The sequence below is a fragment of the Oxyura jamaicensis genome, chromosome 1, assembly GCF_011077185.1.
Source record: "Oxyura jamaicensis isolate SHBP4307 breed ruddy duck chromosome 1, BPBGC_Ojam_1.0, whole genome shotgun sequence".
NCBI classification, from domain to species: Eukaryota; Metazoa; Chordata; class Aves; order Anseriformes; family Anatidae; genus Oxyura; species Oxyura jamaicensis.
Window position 1 is genome coordinate 173,819,043 of NC_048893.1, and position 27,818 is coordinate 173,846,860.

The following is a 27,818-nucleotide window of genomic DNA, read 5'->3' on the forward strand; positions in this document are numbered from 1 at the left end:
AGAATACTTTCAAGACAATTTTTTTTTGACTCCAGAAACCATAGTCTTTTCTGTACATGTTGTGCAACAAAATGCAGTTACACGTTGATTGATACAGGATTTTCTGTAAACCTCAATATTGCTGCTCCGTAAGTGAATGTGGTGGTCTGGCAGTTGTGAACATGCAAGTTTTGCCTGAAACGTACAAACATATATGCTTAATAATAATAATAATAATAATCTTCACTATATGCAGTAGCACAAGGTGGTATTAGAAAATTCCTTTTTAGCAATGGGGATAATGCAGTCTTCATCAGACAGTGTGAATAAAGTGCTATTTATCATAGAGGGTACACTCATCTCCCTTGAGTGTGTATTGTGAAATGCAAATTAGCCCAGGAGGTTTTGCACACTGTCTCTTAATCCTTCAGGTGGGAAACAAACACAGTCCAGCACGAGGCTGTCCCTCTAAACTGATGAAAGTCAACTCTGCTACCACTCCAAGACAATTCAAATCCAATGGTTATCTAAAAAGCTCTCACAGATCAACTGGATTTCAGGCCAACCTAGCTCTGCAAAATACCCTAGGCATGTTTGCTCAACAGGAAACCAAATCCTGCATCATTAGTCCCTACTTGAGAAGAGGGGACACTGCTACAACCTTCTGCCATAACTTGCAGTTTCATGACAGGCTATTGCATAGTTTTACCTGATGAGCTCGTGTTTAGCCTGATGGTGTGGTGTCTTTGGCCTCTCCTTCCCTTGTTTTCCTTCCAACTACTGTAGTGGGGCTCCTGTTAACTGTAAATTACATTGAGTCTTTGTCAAAAGAGTGGCCTCCTGCAACCTGACTTAATTAGAGAAACCTGCTATGGTCTTGCCTCACCTCACTGGGTACTATGTAGCCACTCTCTGGGCTATTTACTGCAACTCTCTGGGCTGTGATGGCATCAGATTGACTGACACTACTGCTCAGATTAGCCAGCTAAAGGGTGCATCACTAGAATTTAACACTGGCTTCCAGAACATCACTGTCTTCTCCATATATCAATAACATCTGCAAGAGATGTTCAAAGGTGGCTTCCTTGACATTCATCCCATGGTGTTGCTATCAGAACTTTCAAGTAGAACCCCTAGGAGTCAGTACCACAATATTTCAGCAGCTTTGCAATTATTATTATTATTATTATTATTATTATTATTATTATTATTATTATTTCATTCATTTCCTCCCAAAGACATTAAGCACATCACTTTAAAGCCAATTTTGGGGACCAACCTGATGATGACAAGTGATCCATGAGTTTCAAGGTCTCAGCTTATACCTTACAATATGGCAAGACATCACATGTTTTCTTGACCTAAAGTTTAGATCTTTCATGATGATATCTAAAGGCCAGTCATTGAGGTTCAATTTTAGCTGGTACAACACAAGGACTAAAAATCTACTCTTAAAGCACTTACAGTCTAGGAAAAACAGAACAAAAAGAAAAAAAGAAAAAGAAAGAAAAACAACAACAAAAAAAAAAAAAAAAAGGAAAGAAAAAGGAAGAGAAAGCACAAGGGTTACAAGATTTACAAGGGTTACAAGGGTCCCGTCAGCTTTAAATATTTTGGGGCTATCTGGGATAGGAATTGTTTTGTGGGAGAGGAGATGGGCTAAAGGGACAAAAAGGAGGGCATGAGAAAAGGGAGGATGGCGTAATATAATGAATAAATATGGCATGAAAAAAGGTGGGGTGGAAGTTTTCTCACATCTCTTCTCCCCAGTCTAAGTGCCATCCATACACATTTATGTTATAGTACTTAAATAAGAGCTGTCAGACCTAACACATTTTTCCTTGAATTATTCATAGGTCTGTATGATCGCAAGAGAAGAAAGAGTAGCTCTTTGGATTAAAAAAGTTAATTTTCATTAACATAACTGGCATATAATTACTAGTTTCACCCAAGTAACTTACCTTAATACAGCTCCTGTAGCAACCATAATAGAGGTGTACGTTCTTTAAAACATTTTTGGTGTGTACAGGCTGAAAGCATAATTTTCTCCCATTACAGACCTGCTAAGCCTCTTTCTTTTTCCCTTTTGTACACAACTAACATTTCATATAATATTTCTATATTTCGGGTTGATGCCAGAAGAGAAATAGGACCTAAAGCAGTAATCACTAACAGCCATGTAAGAGAGTTCCTTCATGACTAATTACATTTGACACTAATTGCTGTTTATTGAAGAACCTGAGTGAAACATCACTCTGACATGTGTCTGGATACTCTCTGCATCTGTTGCAATTTGCCACATTTCCTGCTGTTGGTACCCCAGTTTATAGGGTTGTCTCTCTTGTGGCCAGCTCCTCTGCCTACATAAATATTTCTTATTTAGCACTGTGCTAAATGCTGTACTGATGCAGTTCTTCAAAGTAGGGCTCTGGGAGGAGTCATTCCTTCCATACTCACCTGGCTTGGTTTTTACACACATTTCTTCAGCTTTTACTGGCTGTTACAGGAGTGCTGGAGTACTGTGTGTTTGACAGTAAATACTAAATAATGATTCAGGTCAATGTCCCTACTTAAGGAACACCACCAGAAGTTATTCCATTCCTTGCCTGGCCAAAGGCCAGAAGCTTTGTCTGGGAGTTAGAAGGAGCAACTAATTGGATGCATTGCCACTACCCAACACCACACTGAAAATGAGGTTTGTTTTTAACCTGGCTGCCCTTCTGAAAAACAAATGAAATCTGTTCAGATAAACAAAAGTCCACACTGGTTTTTCTTCTAGCAATAACTTTAGCTATTTTAATTATAGCTAATCTTGCAAGCTCTTGTTTTGATTCCAAGTTAATTTATCCAAGTTATCTACAGCTAATAGTTTAGGGCAAGGACGAATGCCAGCAGACCCTTACTGGGTTGATAAGAATTCAAAAACATCAGAAGAAAAACTTGTACAAACAATAAGGTAGAAGTCATATTTATTGATAAAAATTAATATATCTGCTATAAAATTTGTAACAGTAATGCAACTGAATATTTATTTTGATGCATAAACCTGAATGTTACATACCAAATACAATACAGTAACACTGGTTTCCTCCTTATTTACATGTTTATGAAAATTGATATGCAATCCATGTTAAAAGAACTTGTAATGGAGAATAGTTACATTAGAAAAATAATATTCTTGATAAAGCATTCTCGAGGACTCCAATCACATTTTCAGGCCTCTTTCAATAAGGCAAAAATCCCTGGTACAGCATATAACTTAATTTACAAAATACAATAACTTCAGACACATCTTCAAGTTTTCTTTTGGTATGCTTTCCCTCACTGTAAAATTACTCAGTTTTCTTACTAAACAGAAAGAACTTTCAATAACCAAACTTAATTAGTTCTACTACATATTACATACACATCGCTGCGGCTTAGCGACCACAACCGGGCAATCTTTCTCTTTAACTGTTTGCTCAATGAGCTTTTCTTAGATGTAGGACATGTAGTATTTTGAAATCATTATGACTGTGGTATCTTTCTTCAGTTTTCATAGGAAACAGATCTGTCACATTTTGAAAGTCTTTTTTTTTTTTTTTTTTTTTTATTTTAGGAACTGGTGCACAACTACAATTTCCACTCACAAGAGAACGTCACAAATGTAACTAAAATTAGGCTTGGATAACTTTGAAAACATACTACTATGTGCCAACCCCCAGATTTCTTACTTTAATACTTTATAACCCTGCCATGCTCTAGGAATTCTTCTTCTGCATAGCTTCATTACTAGTCACAGTCAGATAGTTTTAATTCCTTCAAAGGCACAAAACTTCCACCTCTTTTCCAGTGTTGCTCCTACACCAGTGAATTCTTGTTTAAACATGCGTGGCAGTCTCATTAAAAGCATTTCTATCTCATTTGCAGAGATCTGGGAAAGACAGAAAGGTAAAATTAAAGTGAGAAAACTGCCCTTTGGACTAGAAAGAGGAAATAAGCTAAAATAAAAATAAAAATCCAGGGCAGGTGAAAACACTTCCTTCTCCTCTCAGCTCCATCAGTTTCCACTTGGAAAAAACAAACAAACAAACAACAACAACAACAACAACAAAACTAACACAGAGACATTATTTTTAATCTGCTCTCACTTTTTTTTTTTTTTTTTTTTTTTACTTAGAGTTGACCATCTCTGGAGCCATTCTCCCCCAGTCTGGCCCAGTTCAGTAGTCCCAGATAAATGAGTAGTGAAGTCCCTGACTCAGCATGGCTCAGGATAATTCTATAGTCTTGAAACTTTAATAACTGGTCACAATCCTAATGGGAAAAATGTTTGCACTGCAGAAAACACTTCCACAAAGGCAACTTTTCCAATTCATTCAGTAGAGAAATCAAGAAATGAATGGCCATGGAAAATGAACCTTTCTATTTTGTAGCTACTTTTTTGAAAGTGATGGTCATGCAAGGAAAAGTGAAGAAATGTATTGGTTCTGCCTGTTGTCTACAGGTATCTCCATGATTTAATAGACTTATTTGGCAATGATAATATTTCTGCTTATTCACATTTTTAGGCACTCCCATGATGGAAAGTTTTATTTTCAAAGCAGTGTATAAACACAGAATACACTAATTATACTTTATTGCACCCAAAGGAAGTGAGAAAATATCTATCACCTTTTATTTTTCCTGAAGAGCTTAGTGAGACAGAAAGATTAAATGATTTGTTAAGGTGGTGCTGAAAAATCTGTGTTGGAGGCAGTCAGTCTAGACCCCAAAGTAATCAGGTCCATCTTTTATGGACTCTCGTGGCAGTAATGGATAGCTGGTTACCTTTGGGTAATGCATCTGAGCTCTATACTGAGCCCTCAGCCCACATGGGTATGCTGACCTTATCATTCCTGCTCAGGTGAGGAATGACAGGCTAACCATGGAAAGTAATTGAAATTAATCTCTGAGATTACATCTCAGGATTGTGCTATTAAAAAGTAATTTGTTGCTACAAGCAGTTACTTCCAAAGTAAACCAGTGAGGTCAAATTCTGCAGCTTGTGTTTATTATGCAGCAGGTAGGTCGAGTGGTAGCTGCAGGGCTGGTACCTTGGTGCCTTGGAGAGACCAAGACAATGCCTCATCCATTGCAAGTTAAAGGCCTGATCCTGGCAGCCTTGCAGAAGCCAACAGGCTACTCACATGGCTGGAAATTCACACACAAAAAAGAGCCCACAAGCACACATGAGGGGCTGCAGCAATGAAGAGGGAGGAAGCTGAAGAGCTCAGCAGGCAGAAGCAATGAGCATCAGTGCTGAAGCCCAAGGAACTCAATCAACTCCAGTTGATTGTTGTTGTCAGTCAAGAGAGAGATGGAGTGGTCAGCCAGGGGGAAAAGCTGGTGAATCTTAGCCAAATACAATGTGCTAAGGAGTGATTTGAATGACTGAAGAGATTGGGCAGACTGGGTGCTGCAGGAACTGTGGCAGAAGAGGAAGGGCTTCAAATACAGCTGTGAAGCTCTGGTTATATCAGGGATTGATAAAATCATATTTTTTAAAAATTTGAAATGCAGTAATTCCTCACCTTTTACTACCATCCTCTTCTACTACTCCTTTGTCTTTGTGGGTAACAATGGACTTCAAAGCACTACCAGATCTGAGCTGTCATGGCCTGAAGATAATGCCTACAAACTTCATCATCCTTCCTCACTTCTCCATGCAAGCTCTCTTATTTCCAGTGGGCTTCTAGCTCAGAATCTCTTCTGCTTTTAGAGGATCTCCTCTGCTTCATAGAAACAGAAGAAGGATCCTCCAGAGGCATGAAGCAGCCCATCAGAGGAGTTGGAAGGTGAACTTGGTATTGCTGGAGGAAGTCTTCAGAAACAAAACATTACCAGGATCAATGGAGTTGTATCTACCAAGCACCAAACAAGGAGTGCTGCTCACATTCTGAGCCCAGGTGCACCTCATGGCTGCATACTGACTCCATGTCACAAGAAGGACTGGGCAAGCACCATAATCCCCATGTTCAGAAGAGATACTGGCAGAAGTGGGGCAGAGCTGCGGCTAATCCAGGGGTGACCCCTGCATCTATCAAGTATCTCACGTAGTCTAGTGTCTTGTGGAGCCCTTGTTTGGAACTGAGAGTAGCATTAACATGATCAAAGCTGGCTATTTTCCAGCTGAGCTTCTCACCCGTGACTTGCTTACCATTCAGCAGAAAGAAATAGGTACTTAGAGGACTTGATTCATCTCATCTTACAGTAGTTGCTTAAAAGTCAAAGTATCTTATTCTATAGGTGTGTATTGGCTATGGAATGTAGAAACTGATGTGTTAAGAAATATTTTTTTCATGCTATAGTGTGTTGGCATCACATTTGTGCTGGCCACAGCTCTCCGAATTTAGCAATAGGGTCAGAAAATTTCTTTATGAGGCCCTTCTGCTTCTATGTTGAGTCAAAGGCTATGTATGTTTCACGGTCCATTTATGTGTTCATAAAAGTTCATGTTCAATGTGACCTGAGATTAACAACTTTTAGAAGAATAGGGAATTATCTCATAAAATTCTGTACAGTTTAATGGCCATAGCTACATCTGCCTCTAGTTCTGTTTTCTTTCTCTTCAGCTGTATTTCAGGATCAGTATCATGAAATCAGCTGCTAGTCTTTGCCATTTAAATCTCTGCTCTTCTTTTCCACAAAGAATAGCTAACCAGAGCAAGGCAAAGGACCTCAACAGAGGTAGGTGTATTGTAATTTGCAAATGAATAAAGACTGCAAACCCCCAAGCCCCATATCCCATTATCTTTCTAATGGAAACACACGAAGAGTTTAACCTGCAGTAAAGAATAATACAGTATTTCTATAGAGAAAACAGATTTTGATTAAATTTTTTTACCCTAGAGTCCAACTGCTGCATATAAGACCAAAGATATTCTATATTGGCTCCAAAAGGGTGGACGTGAAGAAATGTGGATATGATACCTGTATTAAAAACAAACGCACACAATATTGAAATTACTTCAGACAGTATATCATTAAAATAAGCAAAATAATTCTGAATAGTCTGTTCTTGCAGGTTTTTCAGTATGAATTACGATTCCTATTTTTCTTGAACAACCCAATAAACATAAGAAAATGGCACTTTTTTAATACAGTAATAATAACATGGTAAACACAATAGCTCATCTTCAGGAATGACAGCAGCTAGCAAGTAAGTGACCAAGATAATATACTGATGAATAAAGGAATTTCTAAACAAAGACTTGCTGGAAGCATTTCAACTACCAATTTTATGCTTGATTTACCAATATAAAATTGTGGATATTGTAATGGTAAAATTATTGCTTTTTTCCCCTTCACTGGGTGCTCTGTTGTGAAAACGTTTCATATAATTGTGTCACAAACCACACTCCCTCAAATTTTTCTAGTAATTACGCTGATGCTGGTTATGAAAAGTGTTTAATCCATATTACCCCTAACTGCTGCTGAAGAAAACACAAATCCTTTTTGACATATTTACTCATTTATTTTCTCTTAAAGAAAGCCAGTTCTGTCTGTCTTTATTGTTGTTTACAGGATCACTGTAAAAGGTATGGGAATAAAAGTAGTTTAGGAGGAGTCAGGATCTAAGTCTAGTGATTTTTTTCTGCAGTGAAAATCAAGTGACACCATAATGATGACCGGAGAAAAAAAGATTTGGGGCATCAGAATTGCTATTAAAAGCCTATCCAATTTCTCCTCTTCTAAACAAACAGTGAAAATAGAGAATGTCATGTGTGTTACTTACTGTTTGGGGAGAGTTGAACTGTAAGAATCAGAGCAAATATTTTCAGCTCTGTTTGGATGGGTTTCTTAGCTGAACCACCCTAGGGGAAGTTCCTTATATTTAAAGCATAAACACCAGGATTAAAAATGCTTACAATTGACAAAAATGGGTCACTGTATCTTGTGTACTGCAGGCCATACTGCTTTCTTGATGCTGAATGAATTAGGATAATCTTGGATTTCAGTTTTCCCCAAATACTGGCCTTGGTTGAAAATGATAAGTAAAATTTAACTCATTTTAGACTGGATTTGCAAAGAGCACCTTTTCCCCTCCCTCATTTTTCCAATAGCGTTTACAGAGTTCTGATCCTGCAAAAGGAAGGACATGTATTTAATTTGTATTGTCCTCATAGCAGTAGTCTTCCTTGTATTATTTGTGACCATAAGCACACACACAAGAGTTCTTGAAGCAAAAATCAAGACCCACACATTTGGGTAGGTTGACTGGAAATTCAGTTGTATTCAAATAATGTTTTACCATTGGTATTGCATTGATATTGCATTGGTAAGATGTGTGCCCAAGACTTCATAGTTCAGGATGTTCCAAGCTAGCTCTTCCATGCAATGTAAAGAAAACATCACTTGAAAACCTTTTGTAGTTACTGAGTGAAGTTCCATCTCAACTTTTTTAGTAATTTTGTTTTTCTTTTACACTCTTTTCCTCCATATCCTCTCCAAGGGCAGCATGGGCACCACTAACGTTTTTGTGTCCCTAAACACTAGGTACTAGTTGCCTGGCCTACTGCCTTTGAGCTTTTGTTTTTAGGTATTCATAAAGAGTTTATTTCTATGATTTTATTCTAGGTGAAGGATACAACAGTCCTTGTGGTATTCTTTATAAATATTCATATGGCTAATTCCCTCACCTAATGTCAAAAGCATAAATCTAGCTTGCTTAATACATCTAGTACACATATTTTTGCTTGGTATTTTGCTAATTTTTCCATCCCTTTCTCCTTCAGCATTTTGTCTAATAAACTGTTAATGAGTTATACAGTTATAACCTGCTAAATGTAGATGTAAAGGAAATCTTCATACATCCATGCTACAATTCTAAATGCAGACCACTCTTTTATTAAACTCTGTAGATTTTTTCAGAAAGTAAAAGTTCACTTGTATTCTAGGATTTCTCTTACTAAAAGCCAATCTGAATCCAGATGAAAGATCTCTCTCTCTCTCTCTCTTTTTTTTTTTTTTAATGCAAACGTGCATGCAAATGCATATGCAAACAAAAAACAAACAAACAAAAAAAGGCAGTTTGTTCTCAATATATATATATATATATATATATTTTGGGTTATCTTACCTATTAGTAGTGCCTCTTTCTCTGATTTTAGACCCGGACTTCGTTTCTCTGAATTTTTTTCTCTGTCTTGGTTGACCAATGCTACTGTCAATACATTGATTTCCTATAAAGTTTAAAAAACAAAACAGGTGGTCATGTAGATTTCATTTACTTCAATTAAACCTGTCTGCTTTATTTTCAGCTCTGTAAGAAAGATCATTACTTTAATTCACATCTAAAGACAACACAATTATAAATAATTGATTTTTTTGCAGAATATTAAGACACTTTTTGAAGTACCTTTACAGCAAGAGCTGCCCAGAAGACAAATTTTGCTTATGGAGTAAGTAATAACTTTGTTGCTAGTGCTTCTTCATTAGAACAGCTTGAAAGATGTGCCATAAAGCGTGGAGATGGTCAGAAAATTCACATTTTCTAGCTATTAAAGCTGTAAACAATGACCGCCTCTAGGGAACATGGCTGGAAACATTCAACTATAGCTATAAGAGTAAATTTAACAGTCACTAGCAATGTTTCTAGCTACTAGAGCACAAGCATCTACCCTGAAATACTCTCCAGCCAATGCCTGGCATGGTTTTGGCTGCTGTCCCAGACAATTCCCAGGCACATTTTGGGGGTCAGCACATTTTAGGAACCATTCCTATGCAACCACCTTGTTTTGAGGACTGACAGAGAGCCAGCCTTAAGGGCAAACTGGTTAAAGCTCCTGTTTTGAGCTCCATTTTCTGCAGTCAGGTGGCCTGAACCAGCCAAATCTCAGCCAAGCTATCACACGTGAGATGCTCCATGAGAAGTACACAGGCAGTTGTGTGACACAGATTGCTCTTCTCCTGGGCATATGTGAAGTAAACAAATTATCTCTACTTCATAGGCATGTAAGTGGCCTCAAAGTGCATTGCGCAGTATTCGAGCATATACATGGGCTGTTTCCATGGAGTGACTGATATGCAGCAACTTGTTCCTTGGTGAGGCGGTGACTCACATTCCTGCATCTGCTCTGTGAAATGCTCAGCAGTTCCTTGCAAAACCACAGAAGCAGAGAACTTGGGGCTGCAGATACGGTGGTCTGAGGTGGGACTGTGCAGGAACAGTGCTCTTGTTCTGGTTGAGAGAGTCAAGGGGTGCTGCTAGCAGCTGGAGGTGGCACAGGACTGGGCAGCTTTAAATGTAATCAAATTTCAGCTATTTGGTGTAGTGATGAGGCCCATCTAAAACAGGCATTTTAGCAGTGCCTCACTCAAAAATTATTGGATAGCATTTTTGGCAATAAAAGAGGGACACTGGGTTTGGGTGGCTTTAGGGCACTTCTGGAGTTGTGAACAATCCACAGTTAAAATAAATAAATAAATAAATAAGTAGTGTCAAATATGCCAATATGCCTTTTTCTAGATGAGTAAAGGCTCTGCAATCTGTGAAATGGGTAAATAGAGTCAGGGATTTCCTCATTCTCAAAAAATCCCCAAACACACACACAAAGAAGCCATGATGTATTCTGTGCTCTTCATAGGTAGGCACCAAGAAGCAGCTGCCCGATACGTGGTGCCTGATGGCTCGGGTGAGTCATGGGTTCAAATGTTCCTCAAGTTGTGAAGTGGAATATGCTGCCATGTGCCAGCTAAGGAACCGTATGAGTATCTCAGTGACTGAATGTGTATCCTTAGCCTCCAGTGACAAGGGACTCCAGTCCACCTTAGCCCACAGTGACAGAGGTGTGAGATGCACGGAGGGACCTTTGGTTTGCTGCAGTTGTAGCAGCCAACTCAGGCATGTCTCCTGGACAGATATCTATGTATAGTTGTGTGCATATGAGGTAGTGCACTTGCGCAGCCTTTCTAGTCAATAGAAATGAAACTCTTCAGTCATATATTTTGGTTATATACTTTATGTTGAGCTAAATTGGACCTTAGAGATGCCTATTTTATTTTCCTCATTGGCTGCAAAGGGAACCTTGTGGTACAGATTTAGACACCTATAGGTAGGAGAGTCAGCAGTTCAAGAGTTGCAGTGATACTTTCTTAAAATAATGGTGCGCCTGAGTGCTCTGACAGCTACATCACCTTGACACCAATGCTCCTGTAGTGCTGCAATGCACAGGGCACATTATAGCAGCAGGAATATGCCCTAAGTTATCCAGCGCTGTTGATTCCCCTCCAGCCGCAGGCAAAGGCTAATGCAAATACTCATCTGCTGCCAGCCGTGACATCTGAGAACAGTGAAAGAAAACCCAGGCAAGAAGCAGAAATAAGGGAAGTTTTCATATGCATTTCTCCATAAGGGCAGCAATGACAAGGGGGTTACGGATCAGAAGAGCGGAGCTGGGTGGCAGATTTCCTGATACTGCAGCAAAAGAGCAGAACAACATATGCCACCAGAGCTTGTATAGGTTAAGATGTAACTTTTGACTCCATCAGAGACAGAAAAGCAGCCTAAAAATAACAATTCCTGAGAGGGGAATGAGAGAGCAGAGAGACATGTATTTGATACAACAGGCCCCAAACACAGCACACTAGCAGTTTCAGATGGGATTAGAAGTTTTGTCAAGCAGCAAGGCAGAGAAAGGAACTATATTCCCATTGGGAGCAATGAACAGATGGATTCTCATTTAATCTCTAGATTTGAGCCTGTGCAGAACATTTTGTATGATTTATAGGGCAGGGTAAATGGATGCAAAAGGAAGTCACATCAAGTCTTCCTTAACTGTATGTTGGTATGGAGGATAAAAGAGTAAGAAATTGGTTATGTGGGAGCCTGAGGAAACTGAGAATGGCAAAGATAGCTACTCAGCAAAAGACTGACATTAGAAAAAGGTTGTGGGTTCCTGAAGGTTTGGAAAGGGTAGGCTTCTATCATCCAAAACTGCCTGCCTCACAGAAATATGATAGATTAGACAACTCAGAGGTATCCAGCTGCCAAAATAAGCTTTCGCAGGCCATGAGAAAATCCAGGGTGCGCATGGCTGGACAAAGGATGCAATAGCAATACTGCTAGGAATTAATCGCAACCTAAGAGAAACCGGCGTAGTTCTGTCTAAAAAAATTAGTGTGTAGTTTACCCAGAAATGAGGCTAATTATAGTACAAATAAAAACCTTTAAATATCAGACTACACACTGGAGGTACAAATCTGGTACCCAAGAAGCCTCTAGAACTTATCCTCACACAGTTAACTTGTACATTTTTAGAGACTCTACTTATGCCAACACAAGAAGCAAGAGTTTAAAGAGTACAAAGGTGAATGAGGCAATAACTAACTGGGAGCAAACAGCTAGGTCACCTCTCTGACATGAGAAAAAGTTACTGATCAGCAGATGCCTGAGGAAAATTATTCAATATATACTGCATTACAGTATTTCCTTTCTTTCCTGCAGACCATCCTTTATTTGGCAAATGGTATTTTCTGAGGCCCTAAGCAGTCTCCTTCAGCAGGTTTCATTATAAAAGGAATATTTTGCTACCATCTGTCAGTTACTGCATTAAAGGAGAACACAGCTGAGCATGTGCAAAAACAATACTTATTAGAAGCAAAATGACCTTGCAGGAACTAAATACAGCATGTGGAAGGCTTAATCCAGGTTAAATCACACCTGGAGACCATTAGATACCTGCTCCTATTCATTATTCACAAATTATGTCAGGTATCGTAGAATATGGAGGCACGACTTGATGATGACAGCTCCGTAGCTGCTCAGCATGGATGCAATCATTCTGTGTGATGCTCTTGCTACTGCCAGCTCAGAGCTTTTCCCTACAAATGACACTTTCATCCTTCAGCAGATGATGAAAGGCCATGAATTCCCCTCAGGGACCCCACAAACACTTTGATCTTGCAGACACCCCTTGGGGTCAGCATTTTGATTCGGGGTTCCCTGCCTTTGAACCAAGGAGGGAAAGACAGGGAGACTTTCTGGCAAACTTTCAGGAGAAGTTGTTGAGGATAGCATAATTATACTTTTCTCACATGGACTACTCGTTTCTATGAGCAGGCCTCTGGCGCCACCACTGACATGGAGCTGATGTCTGTTTGCACCTTGAAGAATTGTGCATGGCATCTGGAACACGGATGTCTACCTTTGATGTGTTCTGGCCATAAGACAGGACAGATGTTGAGTTTGCATTATCCTCTCATGTACTCTGACTTCTTTTGGAAGCAACTACAGAGGAGTGGCCAAGTGGAGTGCTCCAAGGGGTGTCTGGTCTCCCTGTCCACCATGGTCCACCACAGAGCATCTGGGTCCCATGCTGTTGATACAGCAAATGAGGGTGAGATTCCTGATAGAGCTGCATTGCCCGATGGAGACACAGAAGTCCTGAGCAGTAGACGAGATGGGTCTCTGCAGAGGACAGTGGCAGGTACTGTGAGAATGAAAGGCTAGCTATGCAGTCCAGCAGATTAGAAAGCCCTAGATATTTCATCTGGATTAAATAGATCTTTCAGTCCTTCATCGGTTTCTTTTTTCCCACCGTGGGAATGTATGATATTACATGCAACATTCTCATGCCAGACTTCACACAGCCAGTCTTGCACCAGTGCAAAAAGTGCATATAGAATACAGAATGTCCACTCTTGCCTAGGGTTTCTCTCTTTAGCAAAAATGGTTCTCTTTAGCTTATAGACGTGATTCTGAAAACATCTTCCAGCTGGCATCCCTAAAAATGGGGGGAGTGTGGACTTGCCATTCCCCATAAAAACTGACCAAGAACTGAGCAGGGCTTGAATGTCCTACCTGAAAGCTACTTCTGCCTCACCCATTGTTCAGGACCTTGTGTGAAAGGCAGAATATGGAACTGAATGACTGTGACATTGAAGACAACAGTCGTGATCAGGATGCAAATGACAAATATCCAGAGAGCTGAGACACTGCCTCAACTATCTGGGTAATCCAAATGTTTGATAATTACTGTTAAACCTAGAGGGAATGATGACTGCAGTTGTCTTCACAGACCTTGTTCCCTTTGCTGTGGTATATGATGAAGAATTTTGTGTTGAGGGGGCAAGAGTAACATTATGCCTTCTGAAGGACATGTTAAAAAAGTCTGGAAGAGTTTGCATGTCATGTTGATGCTCGTACAAAGCAAATTGCACTTAGAACAGAGGCGGGAGAAGGAAATAATAGATGTCGGACACAAAAGGCACACACTGAATGTTGTCAGATGTATGGGATATGCCACACTTTCTTATCAGCCAGGGGATTTCTGAGAGAAAATGAGTAGGAGGAGAAAAAGCTATTTATCAGCTATATAAGCAAAAATCTTGCAGGCTATTAACAGCAGGCCAGAGAGACTTGAAAATGAAATGTAATTTTATGGGTTTTGATGGAAGAAAAACCCATACACACATGATACCAAATCTACAATCCTTAAGCTCTTGAAAGGTATATGTGTACTTGTTCTGAGTCCACAGAATTCAAGCTTAGATTTCAGAAGTACTTGTCCAAATCCTGCTTATTGATGGACATGGAGGTTTGATGATCCCACTGCAAAGAGGAGTAGAAACTGGCTTACGACACAAAAAGCATGTGATTTTCATTTACTTTCATTTACCTGGGGATCACTTCAAGGCTGGAATAGATTTGATTGCTTTGCTGTTTCTTTTTTAAATGTTATTAAATGCATTTCAGACCCACATCTGAAAATTTTATCTTGCTGCTTTAACCTGAGTGAAGCCTAACTTGATTTCCAATCAAGCAAGTGGAAGCTTTGCGATAGTTTTAATGCACATCAAGCCATGCACCTTAAATTTATGGGCGACTACAAGGTTGAGGTACAGGACAACTTCTGACAGATTAACATACTTGTCAGTTGAGAATGGGCTACTGTGTTGTGAATGTTCTTATCCATGGTGAATGCAAAATTCTTCAGCTCACCTTGAGCTAAACTACACTGAAAGAACTTACTTAAATTTAATTTTCTTGCAAATGCAGAAATGGAGGAGTACAATCACAGTCAGCAATCATGACTCAGATGATCAGAGACTCACAAAATCACTCAGGTGACTTTGGCAGGTCTCTAGTCCAACCTGCTGCTCAAGGCAAGGTCAGCTGTAGGCTCAGAGCACATTGCTCAGGAATTTACCCATACTAGACTTGAAAACCTCCAAGGATGGATGGAGACTATAATATTTCCAGGCAGCCTGTTTCACTGTTGAACTGTCCTAGGTATGGAGGTTTCTCTGTATATCCCGTCTGAGCCTTTTTTCAGTTTCTGAACTTTGAGCCTGATGATCCAGCCAGTTTTTCATTCATCTAGAAGTCCACCCAAACAGAGTGTAATATCCCATACTAGGTAGGAAGATGCTGTTGGATACCTTGTCAAAACCCCTGCCAAAGTCAGTGTGGACTGCAATCCACTGCTTTCCCCTCAGGCAAGGAGTTATTTCATCAGGGGCAATCATGTTGGTCAAGCATGATTACTCCTGGTAAATCTGTATTGTCAACTCTTAATCACCTTATCCCTCATTTTCCCAGAAAAAAAAAAAAAAAAAAAAAAAAAGGCTCCCAAGATTTTTTGATCCATCCTTTTTCCAGGGATTGTGGTAATGGTAGCTTCCTCTGATCTGGACATGCCAGCTTTCAGCCAGCCTGCTGCCTGTTCCACTGACAAGCTCCATGCATTCAAACTTCATGTAAGAAGCAGGTAAAAGCTTGCCTCATATTCCCTCCCTAAAGATCCTGTACACCCACCCATCTCCTAACCCCAGCTGTATGCACTATCCCAAAGGGCTCAGTTATCCGTGCGGTGTCACGGACGTATGCCAGCACATGTTGCTCCTCCTGTTTGCTTCCCAGGTACTTTTGTGTATGGGCACCTGTGATGGGTCTCCATCTGCTCTGCTTTATCCTTACCAAGGGCTCTCTTTCTCTTGCTATCCTGATTCATTTTCTCACCAGCTTGACCTCTGTTTCCTCACTGATCTGCAAGCTGTCTCCACCCTCCCTAGTTGTCTCCAGTTTAAAGACCACCACTCCAAGCTGACCAGTTCTTTTTTTTTTTTTTTTTTTTTTTTCTCTTCTTTTCCCCCTCAGACTCTCAAAGGCTCCTTATCCTAGTACTACCTAGCCAGTGATGCAGAAGTATGTATTTGCCATATGCTATACTGCTGGTGAATATTGTAACAGTGACTGCTTGTGACTGGTTTATCATTAGAAATGATAGAGACCAGATGTCACCTTTTCACTCAGTTCAAGCCTCAACTTTATAACTTATCTTGTGCTATGCAGGAAACCAGTGCTGAATTTGTCAGCCACAGCAAATTGTAATTACTCTTAAAGTGCGCTAATGTAGAAATGTTCTTTTAAAGTACACTAATATAGAAAATCATACCATAACAGAAAATTTAAGAGTATACCAATAGTAGCAAATAAACCATTGACAACTGGTTTGAAAAATTATCTGGCATTAAAATTATAAGGAAAAACAATGAAGAAAAATTAGAACTGCAAACATAAGGCCTTGCAAACGAAGCACTTCAGACACAGCCCTATGCATCTAAGATTAGTTTGTCTGATATATCCTACATGATATAAATGTTTTCAGGAGTGAAGATTAATTGTATTATGGTGCTCTTGACATCCTATTTTTCCGACCCATTTGTCAGAGTGATGCTTTTAACTTTTTCATTACAAAGCTTTTACTATTATAACTTTCACCTGCTGAGTTTAGGCAACTAGCGATAATGTGAAAATGCTTTTCTCACTGAAACTATCTCTTTATATTGTTCTCCTTGTATTTGAGCACATCTATTTTATGAGAATGTACATATGCAAAATACGGATGACTAATATGAAAGTTACTTCATGCTTATTTCTAAAAGTATGATCAGATTGCTTCATTTTCTAAAGCTGGATTTATGTGTAGGTTCCTGATGACTTAACACAGATGTTTTATGTGATCTGAAGGTGGTTGTTTTGCAAGGGAAAGGTAATTGTCATTTTGAACATTTTATGATAGGGAATTGCAGCAGACCAATGGCTGGCTGATTGAAAGCATTGCCTACCCACCAGCACTGCTGAAATCATTGTAGGAGGGGATACTTCTTGAGGGGATACTCAAGAGAACTTGTCAGAGCCCTTTCAATAGTTTTTAAACACAAATATAATTCCAGGAATTACCTTTAGATTGATGCAAGTCTTAAATAAATAAATAAATAATAAAAAATAATAAAAAAATATTTTATAAGAGTGAATGTGTTTTCAGCAAGTGTCTGGATTTGAAAGACTTCAATTTTAGTTATGTGAAAACTCAGGGCAACGCCCATATTCACAGGAATGTCCATATGTAAATCTATGAGAAGTACTTGAAACAAACATTTTACAGCTCTCGTTTCCCTGGATTGACTCCTGACTGGGAAGATGTTTCTCCAAGAAGAGTGTCTCCTTGGGATGTTGAACTTCCTTTCTCAGCTCAGTCACTTTTTACTGTCTGTTCTCTGAAGGACTTCAGCAGGTTGGAAGGAGTGTGAATGTGGTATGCAACCTCAAGACCACAGCAGGAGGCTTGTGGCTGAAGCAGGTGTCCTGTTTCCTTACGGTGGCTGTGGGGGGGCTTGGGTGCTGTGATAATAAGCCAACCTGCCTTGTGTGCAGTGTGGGTTAAGTACACAGCTGCATATGTATAAGGCTCCTCACTACAAATGATGGGGAGACTCCTGTATAAATACTTGGGTAAAATACTTTGGGATGAAAGGCTGTATTTAATGATCAGATATTAAAATGTTAGGTGGCTCCAGGGATTGAAGAACTGTCTTCCTGTGAAGGTCATATGAAATATGAAGTCAAAAAACTTTTGTGGTTTGCTGAGTGGGTGGCCAAATGGTTTTTATCATTGTGTCTCTTTGACACTGTCTCACTGAGTCCTCTCTTCTCCTCCTTCTGATGATGGGTATTCACTCCAATAAAAAGCCAAATTATGATTCCACTCTGACACTTTCAATCAGGGACAAGGGAGATGGTGTTGTTTCTTGCTGCACATTAACATAGGTGTTATTTGTGAAAGCCCTGATCTGCTTCAGGTAGCACAGTCCATGTCAGAATACACTGGTCTGCTGTAGCAGTTTGCTCCTCATAGCGTTAGATCATGTCCGAAACTGTAGAGACTATGATTCTGCCAGCAGAGTGATCACAACTGTGCTAATGAAATCGAATTGCCATCCTCTAACATATCAAATCAGGGCTGGGGCAGTGAAGGGGGAACTCAGGGGGCGTTTATCTATCAGTATGTGAGAACTTCTGACGGCTGAGCAGGGTCTTGGGTAACATGGTCCTAACAGCCAGTTAAACTCCTGTTATTTTTCAGCCATCATGGTATTGAATTCACAAGGTGATCATTCCTCATTCTTGCCATGGTAAGTAAGAAAGCTGTTGATCTGCAAATGGTCATAGCTGCTTGAATTTATCATAGTCTATGTGCCTTAAATTGAAGGAAATCAGAGGAAATGAGTGATGGAAGGGCTACAAATAAGTGCCTGGAATGGAAAAAAATGAGCAAGGGCATAGAGAGACATAGCAACTCCTCACCCCCTGGTCCTGTCCCCATCATGACAGCACCTGAATACAGGGAGCAATTAGGGTCTCTAGTGCCTGGGAACAGCTTACACCTCCTTTACACCTCCCTCCAGTTAGGATACCCTAGTCCTTGCACCATCCAACAACACAGCACACCCATGATCAGAAACTGTATCTCCCTCCCCTCAGGGGGCTATCCTCATTCCTGTGCTTCACATTTACTCTTGGTTGCTCTCTTCAGACAATTAACTGCTTTTGTTAAATGAATTAGTTGACTGAATGCACTCTTGCAAAGGGGAGCAGTTGTGGCAGTGTGGCTGGAGAGTACAGGTAGCACATGCTCTCTAAAGAAGAGGAAATGCAGCTTTTAACCTTCTTAGGTGGAGGACAGAAAAACAAAACACAACTTTTGGCATCCTCTGCAGGGGATGTAGCCTCTGTAGCATAGAAAGGTTGCTGACACCCTTCCTACCCTCCTTTAATTCACCCAGCTGTCACTGCTTCATATTTTGCAGTGCCCATGCATTCCTGTGTGTACCAGAAAGGCCTACTGCAAGGACAGAGGGTCCCAGCAGAGCTGAGGCAGCTACTCACTGACCCACCTCAGCTTCAGCAAGCTGAGGTCCACAGCATACAAACCCCAGGCATCTGGAAAACTCAGTTAGAAAACAAATGCACACAATTTCCTGTCATACAAAACCTCTTCACCAAGGTTTTCTGGCCTGTAACTGTAGGACCAGAGAGCTCTTAGCCATATAGAGTGCATTTTTCATCTCAAGTCCATGCTGTGTGAATAGCAAGCCTTTTGAAAAGTGGATTAACTGGGAGATGATCATTGTACTCACAAAGAAGTAAAGCAAAAGCATCGGCAACCACTTTCTTGGGATCTTCATCAATAAAGGTGAACAAATTTTGTCCCATAGTCCTGAACTGCTGAGACAATCCAAGCAGGCCTTTCTCTCTTCTAGCTACCTCTCCTCTTCCTGTGCTCAAGGACCCCTTTCGTCTCACCTGGCTCAATGTGAGGCAGTCACATAGGAGGTGTCCCATCCCATGGCTGATGTGTAAAAACACATACACTGTCACGGGACATTCACAGCAGGTGCCCTTGAGTGCCTACATTAAAAGTCTGCACAGTGAAGCACAAGAACTGAACTCGAATGAGTTTGATGGAATTACAGACTTCTCCAAAAATTGAAGGGGGTTAAATTTCTAAATCCTTGCCCAGCTGATTGCAAATCTGAGCCTTACTTCAGAGCTGTCTTGTCTTGGAGAAAGATCATCAGTGATTAACCCATTATATGTGAAAAGAGAAGACTCAGGTATACTTAGAAATAACATCACTTCCAGTGTATCACAAAGTGAGCAATTTAGTAAAATGGTTGAAACATTTCACCCTGGATATACTCCTTCTCAGAGTCAAGGATTATCTGGTAATTGCTTGAAAAGTAGATACGGGGGGGGGGAATTAAAGGAAGAATCAACATCAAAAGTAAGATGCTTGGCTGAACTTGAGAGATGCTCTGATAATAGCTTCAAGCATTCAAATGGAAAAATGCATCCCTACTTAATATTATTGATTCCATGTCTGGAGACAAAACCACAGAATATTGTGTCCAAGTTGCTGGAGATGCTAACTGGAGGGAGACAGATGAATGAGGTCAAAGTCATTACTTTGTTCAAGCAGTGAAACTTCAGCTGGAAAATACACTGGTAAAAAAGCTTGTGGCAAGATCAGTTTTGCTCTTTCAAATCTATCTATTGTGTTGTGGCCTGGTGATAAAAAGGTAAATCTGAAAACCTTTTGATGAAATGGTGGCTTATTAAATCTGCTGGGCATTTAATTTATGACTTCAGCAGAATCAGGATTTTACCATGCAACTGCAGTTTGGACATTCAAAATGTCCAAACCAAGACCCATCTCTTGTTTTGGTCTGAAGCAAGAGGGCTGGTACTCTTGACTACCATTTTGTGGCACTTTTAAAAAGGGTAAGAGTTATTAACAGGAGCTATTCTCCATCTAAGGAAGCCAGGTGGCTGTCAAGGGAGAAAGAAAAATTCCTGGAAAAATAATCACGAGGTACTTCTAAAATTAGACTCATGTTCAAAATTCTCCCCTTCAGCACTAAGAATAGAGGGATACCATGGAGGTTAATCTTCCCACCCCCAAAACAGGGATATATTCACCAAAGCTATGCATTATGTATGCTGGACTCAGGAGTGAGCAAAGGAGGTCTTCAGTCAAAACACAGCATTACCATTTACTGAAGAGGCTCCACAGAAAGACAATGAACTCACAGAAAAAGTGAAGGAATAAATTATGTTTACAGAGTGAACCACAAAACATGAGATCAGTATTTTGAATTTCCAAAATGTTCTCTACTTGAACACATATCCAAAGCAATATTTATTTAAAATATAAATTTATTTTTTTCACACTGTGACTAATCAGGTCTCAGGAGTATGGGCACATCCTGGAAGAGGATGATATCTGAAACTGTAATTGTACATTGGCCATTATTTTCTCTTCACTTTAGACAGATACGTGAATTAAACAGAATTATATTCAGCAACAAAGAGAAAATTAAAGGGGGTAGAAATTAGAAGAAAGAAGCAATCTTTTAGAAATATTTTCCTAACTGCAAGGCTGAAGGGAATGAACGCTTGGTGACAGCACCTCTGGCAGTGCTGGGTGCTGAAGTCTCTGTTAGCACTCAGGCTCCATGTACCATGCAAGCCTGACATCTGGCCTTTCCTACAGGGTCTAGCTAGGAAATGTCAACAGCCATAACAAATATTACCGCATGTACCTGGCAAATCACTTGTGAAACACCCTTCTGACTGTTTATAGAGCCTTGCAAGATGGTTTTGCTTTATAGAAATAACTGCTGTACCAGCGTGTATCTGCAAAACACTACAATTTCTTGGTTTCACCCCCCAGCTTTCTGTGTTAACTGCCATGGCAGGGAGGGTAACATTGCTCCAGCCTCTTAATTAACTGTGCTCAATTCTCTTGACATAACCAAGAGAAAAAGTCAAGAGTTGTATGTTTTACAAATGGGGCTCATTTCAGGAGGGGTATTTTTATGTTTCCAAAGGTATCCATCTCCTTGCTTCTCTTTCAGGATGGTCTGACATAACTGAAACCTAGAAAAAATGCCAGGATAGTTCTATTTTCATCTATATCTGCTTTTGCTAGGGAAAAAAAAAAAATAATCAAGGCTTTGTTTTAAGAACCAACATGTTTTTAACGTAAAATACAATGCAGACCAGTGCAATCAGTAGAAAGCTTCTGGACTGCAGGAGATAATCTTTTAAGACTACAATAGGAACTTTCTTGATGTGCACACAACATGCCTCAAGATTCCTACTGTCTTTTTTAGGACCCCGATTTTCTGCAGAGTAAATAATCTAAATATTCCACAGTGTGGAGATTAGATTGTGTTCCATGTATAGGCATATGTTGCCATTTTTCCTCACCAACACCTCCCACTATTGCTCTTCATGTAAAGGTATTTCATTTGCTGAATTCAACCTGTCAACTGTAACAAATATGCCCTAATCCCATTATATGCATCACAGTTCGCTAACAGCCACATAGGAGCCACTGAGCCTTTTTCTCTTTGATCATCCCAGATTTACACACTGGCCAAGGGCAAGAGCTATGAAGTCTGCTGAGAATAAATGTGGAGAGACAACCTGCAAGGCACAACACCTGAGCTCTACACGTTCAGTATAAAGGACACTTGTTTAAAAGGTGCCTCAACTTCCACATTACAAAGTTCACTACTGTACCAAATGCTTTAACATCTATTCTTTTCCTTTAGTTCTTCATTTCTATTTGTGCTGCTGTGCCTTCTCAGACATCTTAGTGGCATAACTGTTGAACACATACATGGCTGTAACTGTCACTCAGTAATTGCAGCGATCTAGTTTCCCTCTTCACCATTAATTTAGATATTGACTTCTTTTCTTATTAGTCTAATATTGCTGTGAAGTCATCCTGAGAAGAGCTCACAGAAAAGAGGGACAAAAAAATAGTTTTATCCTGTGGAAAGCTCAGGCATTTGAACAACTCCTACAATTAAAAACTAGAATAAAATATTACATTTTGAAAAATTTACAATTAACCTAATATTCTGATTTATATATTTTTGTCAGATTCTGGAAATGATGTACTGAAACAATTTCTTTAGACAATTTAAATATTTTATTTTAATGTTATTTAAACCTGTATATAACAATAAAACTTCCAGGCTCTTCTGCTTTATCCTGTTTTGTATGAGTTAGAATGATAAAAGTTGAAGCATTTTGGAAATTTTCCCTTCAGACATTTTGATCCTGCAAAACATTGTTTCATCCACATTTTTTGGGGAGAAAGCAAGTTTCTCTTGGAAAGTTTCTAAATCTTAAGTTTCTATATTCCCTTAGGAAACTTGGAACCAGCTGTTGTGCAGGCAGAAGTTTTTAAGTAGCAAATGTGAGCATTTCAAGATCATCGGTGGATTAATGTTTTTATTTGGGTTTGCAAACAGAATCTTTCAAAGGGGCAATGAGATGCTGTGCAGACAGACTGCAATTGCAGATTTGTTGGAGCTATCAGACAATATTGAATATCTCCTGTCCAAATGCTGAGAGCTATGAGGCCCTATCGACTTCTCTGCGGAAACAGACCACAATGAATGAGATTCAGGGACGGATTATAAAGAAAGGACATTTCCTTATCACAAAGCAGTTCACAAAATTTGAGAGTTCCATTCAGGTTGAAAATAAAACTGCTTTCCTGGCTGTGTCATTAGATAACATACTGACAAAAACAGATTTAAAATATATTAGTGTTCAGACTGTTGCTGGCTCTTTTAGCTGGGTTGAAGATATCATGTATAATCAGTTTTAATTTTCTTATGTTTGTGACAAAACAGAAAGCTGCATGGTTTGCATTACAAACATAGCAGGAAAATTTTTCTTTATTTCCTTTCCCCTTATCCAAATTGCTGTTTTGACTGCAATCATTAAGGTAATAATAGAAGCATATTTTTTTTTGGCAGTAGGTTTTAAAAAACACGACCTTAACAAGTCCTTTAACAATTTTGGACAAAATAATGACTCAATTAATTAATTTAGCCCTTTCTGTGCAAATTAACTGTTTCCAAATTATACACGTACATGAATCACCTCACTCAGAACTGAATTATGGCCAGACTTGCTCAGCTGCAAGGTGGCAGCCACAGAGACAACACTACAACTTTGTAGCTTGAATAATCCTGGACAGGACACTAAGGCAAAGCATTTCTCTTGCAGTCGTTTCCATGGTATCTTTAACACCCACATACAGCAACTAGGACATTGGTTGTGAAAGTCTCATCCAAATAAATCCGACAAAGTAAATTGCACGGAACTCAATTTATCTACCTTGAAATGAAGTTTGCTGGGATTTGAACCTGTGGCTTCAGGAAAAAACAGCCACTTCAAATCTGATGTGCAAATCATTCAGCCATTCTATCAGGTTTAAGACATAAACAGAAAACATTGAGACCATAAGCATGCATATATATCTCTAAATCTGTGTATATATAGCTGTACCTACATTTGCCTGAGATTCATCATGACCATTGACTTCTGCTAATTCCTTGGCGCTTTTTAACTGCAAAGAGTAAACAAACAAACAAACAAACAAACAAGAACAAAACAAGCACATTACTTGAGTATTTCACACAGTTATCTTTGATTTATTTGAAGGAGCATTTTATAAAGCTTCCAGTGAGAAAAACAGATGGAGCATATAATTCTAATGAGTTTTTGCTCAAACCATTTTGAAACCAACATACTTAAGGCTTGATAGGTTGATTAAAAAAAAAAAAAAAAAAAAAAAAAAAGACTGGGCCATTATTTTTTGAATAATAAGAAAGTAGTTTCGAGGCATAAAAATGTGTAGAATTGGCTCTCAAGAATAATAAATGATTTCATTTCCCCTTCGTCTTGCTATTAATTTAAACTTTACAATATCTGCAAGTTGCCACTAGCTAAACAGTGTTTTGCAAATGATTACTTTTGAATGATATATTTTGAGCTTTCTAAGATGCCACAGTGCTACTGTATGTTTCCTTCCCAAGGAAGCATCTAAGTAACTGACATGGCTTTGGGTATGATGGAAAAGGAGGTGAAGAGAAGAACAGCTCTTTTACTTAACCACTGGCAGGAAGGACCAATCAGACGCTGCCGATTTCAAATATATGATCTGAACCAAAACATTTTTTCCTCCCGATTTAGCTTTTTGGGGGAAATCCAGGATTACACAGGGGATTCTAAAAGTATTTCCAGAGAGATTTAAGAAGCGTCCTAGATCATGTCTTGAGCCACAGTGAAATATGCCATTGTTCATCCTTTGATTGAACAAACATGGAAAGGAGGGGACACCACAGCTCTACTGAGCCTGTAAACCATAGAGGTTTGTACACTTAGCGGATGCACTCAAAAGCGTTTAATCTTTATGTACTTTTCTGAAGAGTGATGTGTTTATTCTAACCTAATCCAAAGTAGATATCTGGGGATGGTGGAGTGTCCTGGTTTCAGTTAGAACAGAGTTAATTTTCCTCCTAGTAGCTGGTAGGGTGCTATGTTTTGGATTAGAATGAGAAGAGTGCTGATAACATGCTGATGTTTTAATTGTTGCAGAGCACTGCTTACACCAAGCCAAGGACTTTTCAGCTTCTCGCTCTGTCCTGCCAGTGGACAGGCTGGGGATGCAGCAGGAGCTGGGAGGGGACAGACCCAGGACAGCAGACCCAAACTGACCAAAGGGGTATTCCATACCATCTGATGTCATGCTGAACAATATCTAGGGGTGGCTAGCTGGGGTGGGGGGCCGGCTGCTCGGGGTTGGACTGGGCATCGGTCAGCGGGTGGTGAGCAATTGCATTGTGCATCACTTGTTTCATACACATTATTATCAGTAGTACTATTATCATTATTATTATTTTCCTGTCTTAATAAATTGTCTTTATCTCAACTCACAGGCTTCACTTTCCCATTTCTCTCCCCCATCCCAGAGAGGGAGGGGGGAGGGTGAGCGAACGGCTGTGTGGTGTTTAGCTGCCAGCCGGGTTAAACCACAACATGGAGATGGGAAACAGTCAACAGAACTTTCCTCTGTGTTCCTTGATCTCTATCTGTTTTTGCCAAAGAAGCTGGGGTCCATTTAACAACTGATGATACAACTGTGACACTGAATGACAACAGTCATAAAATCCAGTTGAATATGGACATTATTATGTTTTGATTGGGTGTCTGACACAGAAGCCTTGTCTGAGTACCACTGTTGGATGACTGGTCAGATTATCCCTATCATCTTTTTGCTGTGCAGCAGCAACAGCTAAACTGCCTGTGAATCAGTTCTTGGCTTCTCACAGTTGCCAAACTGACAGTTAATGTAAGTGGGCCATGATCTCTGTATACCTCATGATGTAGGCCTGTGTGAGCCACCAAAGGGGTCCTGAAAGAGGGAAGGGGGCAACAGTCCCTGAGAAAGTGGTACAAGGATAGCTGGGGACTGCAAGCTCATCAGGCATCCTGGTTCAATTCACTGACACTCATCTTTCAATGACCTCAAAAAGCCTGCAACTCATACTAAAAGCAGTGTGATGCATTTCCAATGAATGCTGCGTGTTTTCCTTCCACTGAAACACAACCATCCTGTGAAAACATCTTGCTGTGAGGATGCTGGTAAGAATGAGACAAGAAGGCTACTTCCAGCCAAGAAAAGTTAGGTATTTCTGCATTGCACTGTGAGCCGTTTCCTGATTCCGCCAATTTTTCTTTTTTAAATATTCACCTCATGTGGGCTGTCCCGTTGAGTTCAGCTGAATTACTCATCTGAATATGAGGTTAGGAGTGTGCTCAGGTATATAAAACTGTTCTGCATGCTACTGCCACGTCCTGAGCGCTCTGGGAGTGCTGTTCATTACTTACCTTTCTCCTTTCCTTTTTCAGGTGGATAAAGTGTCATCACCCCTTGGTGGCTGCTGGCTTCTCGGGCAATGCTCCGCATGCCTTTTGCTGGTGACATACAGCTCTCCCATCCACCTCATGCATGTGTGATGTGAGAATGGGCTCAGCCTCCAACCTATGTTGGTCTGCCAGACTTTCTTCCCACCACAGATTCCCACCTTCCCAGCAGTGCTGCACTGGTGGAGGCAGAGTTAATGCAACTAGTGCTTGCAAGATGCTTGTGTCTTTTTCTCTCTTTTATGTCCTGCAGTGCCCTGAAGAGGATGTCAGAGCTCAGGCAAAAAGCTGCTAGCATCCACATGTACACTAAAACCACTGCAGAAGGAGGTGGAGGTGAACCAGTGGAGATAATGGGAGAAAACTTGTGGGTAGAAAATATGCTGCTGGATTCCAACATGTCAAAGGGTTCAAGTCCCCTTTTTCCAATATTGTTTGTTTGTTTGCTTGTTTAATTGAAATTTAATTTATACTCTTCTCTCACATCCTAAATCATGAAATGTTGGAATAGAAACCTTGGAAAAACATACAATATTGGAAAAACAGAACTTGCCTTACCCCCGAGGCAGGCTCCATTGCAGGTTGATGGTGAGACTGATGTTACCAGCAGGGAGCATACTGAGGCTACATACTGAACTGTGCCAGCAACAACCAAGGGACTACCTGAAAGGAAGGGAGAAGAGTTAAAGAGCTGGAAGGCTCTCACACATCTCATGCCATGGTGGGGGCAGGTCAGGCATAAATCAGTGGGCTCAAAGTCTTCTGACAACTGGAGCTGGTGGCTGTGGACATGGTCTGATCCAAGAAGCCTTTTTGCTACCATTGTGTAACATGGTGAACAAGCAAACAGCAGGATATACAGGCTGAAAAGGCAGATTTTAGCAAATGTATCACAAAAAAAAAAAAAAAAAAGAAAAAAAAGAAAAAAAAAAAAGAAAAAAAATGCAATAAAGATGGGAGCCCAGCACTGTTTATTTTTTTAAAGAAATGTTCATATTTACTTGACTCTGCCATATAATTTTCAATACCCATGGTTGGAAAAACACACAGATGAGCTGTGGTTCTTGTAAAGGAAAGCTGTGAGCCTTGGCAACTGGGGGCCATTACTGCTAGGGGTTTTGCTATTCTGGAAAATTTGGAAATGGATCAGGGTTGTTGGAGAAGCACACTGGTCATGCAGCTCTCTTTAGGAATTCTGGCTACTTACTGTCTTAGCTCTAGGCATGTTTCAGTTAAT

At 39.9% G+C, this 27,818-nt stretch overlaps 1 protein-coding gene across 6 annotated transcripts in view; it reads right to left on the minus strand.

Moving 5' to 3' along the window:
- Positions 1-2,931: 2,931 nt before the first annotated feature.
- The window catches only part of ENOX1 (ecto-NOX disulfide-thiol exchanger 1), a 366,706-nt gene continuing 341,819 nt past the window's right edge, over positions 2,932-27,818 (minus strand). For 5 of the 6 annotated variants that reach the window (XM_035322349.1, XM_035322363.1, XM_035322334.1 and 2 more), the window contains 4 exons: positions 24,165-24,221; positions 9,080-9,182; positions 6,845-6,930; positions 2,932-3,892 (listed from right to left, as the gene is read on the minus strand). In XM_035322349.1, the coding sequence (XP_035178240.1) occupies positions 3,761-3,892; positions 6,845-6,930; positions 9,080-9,182; positions 24,165-24,221 (378 nt within the window). In that variant the 3' untranslated portion in view covers positions 2,932-3,760. The remainder of the gene's footprint in view (positions 3,893-6,844; positions 6,931-9,079; positions 9,183-24,164; positions 24,222-27,818) is intronic. The other variant, XM_035322371.1, reaches the window with a different exon arrangement.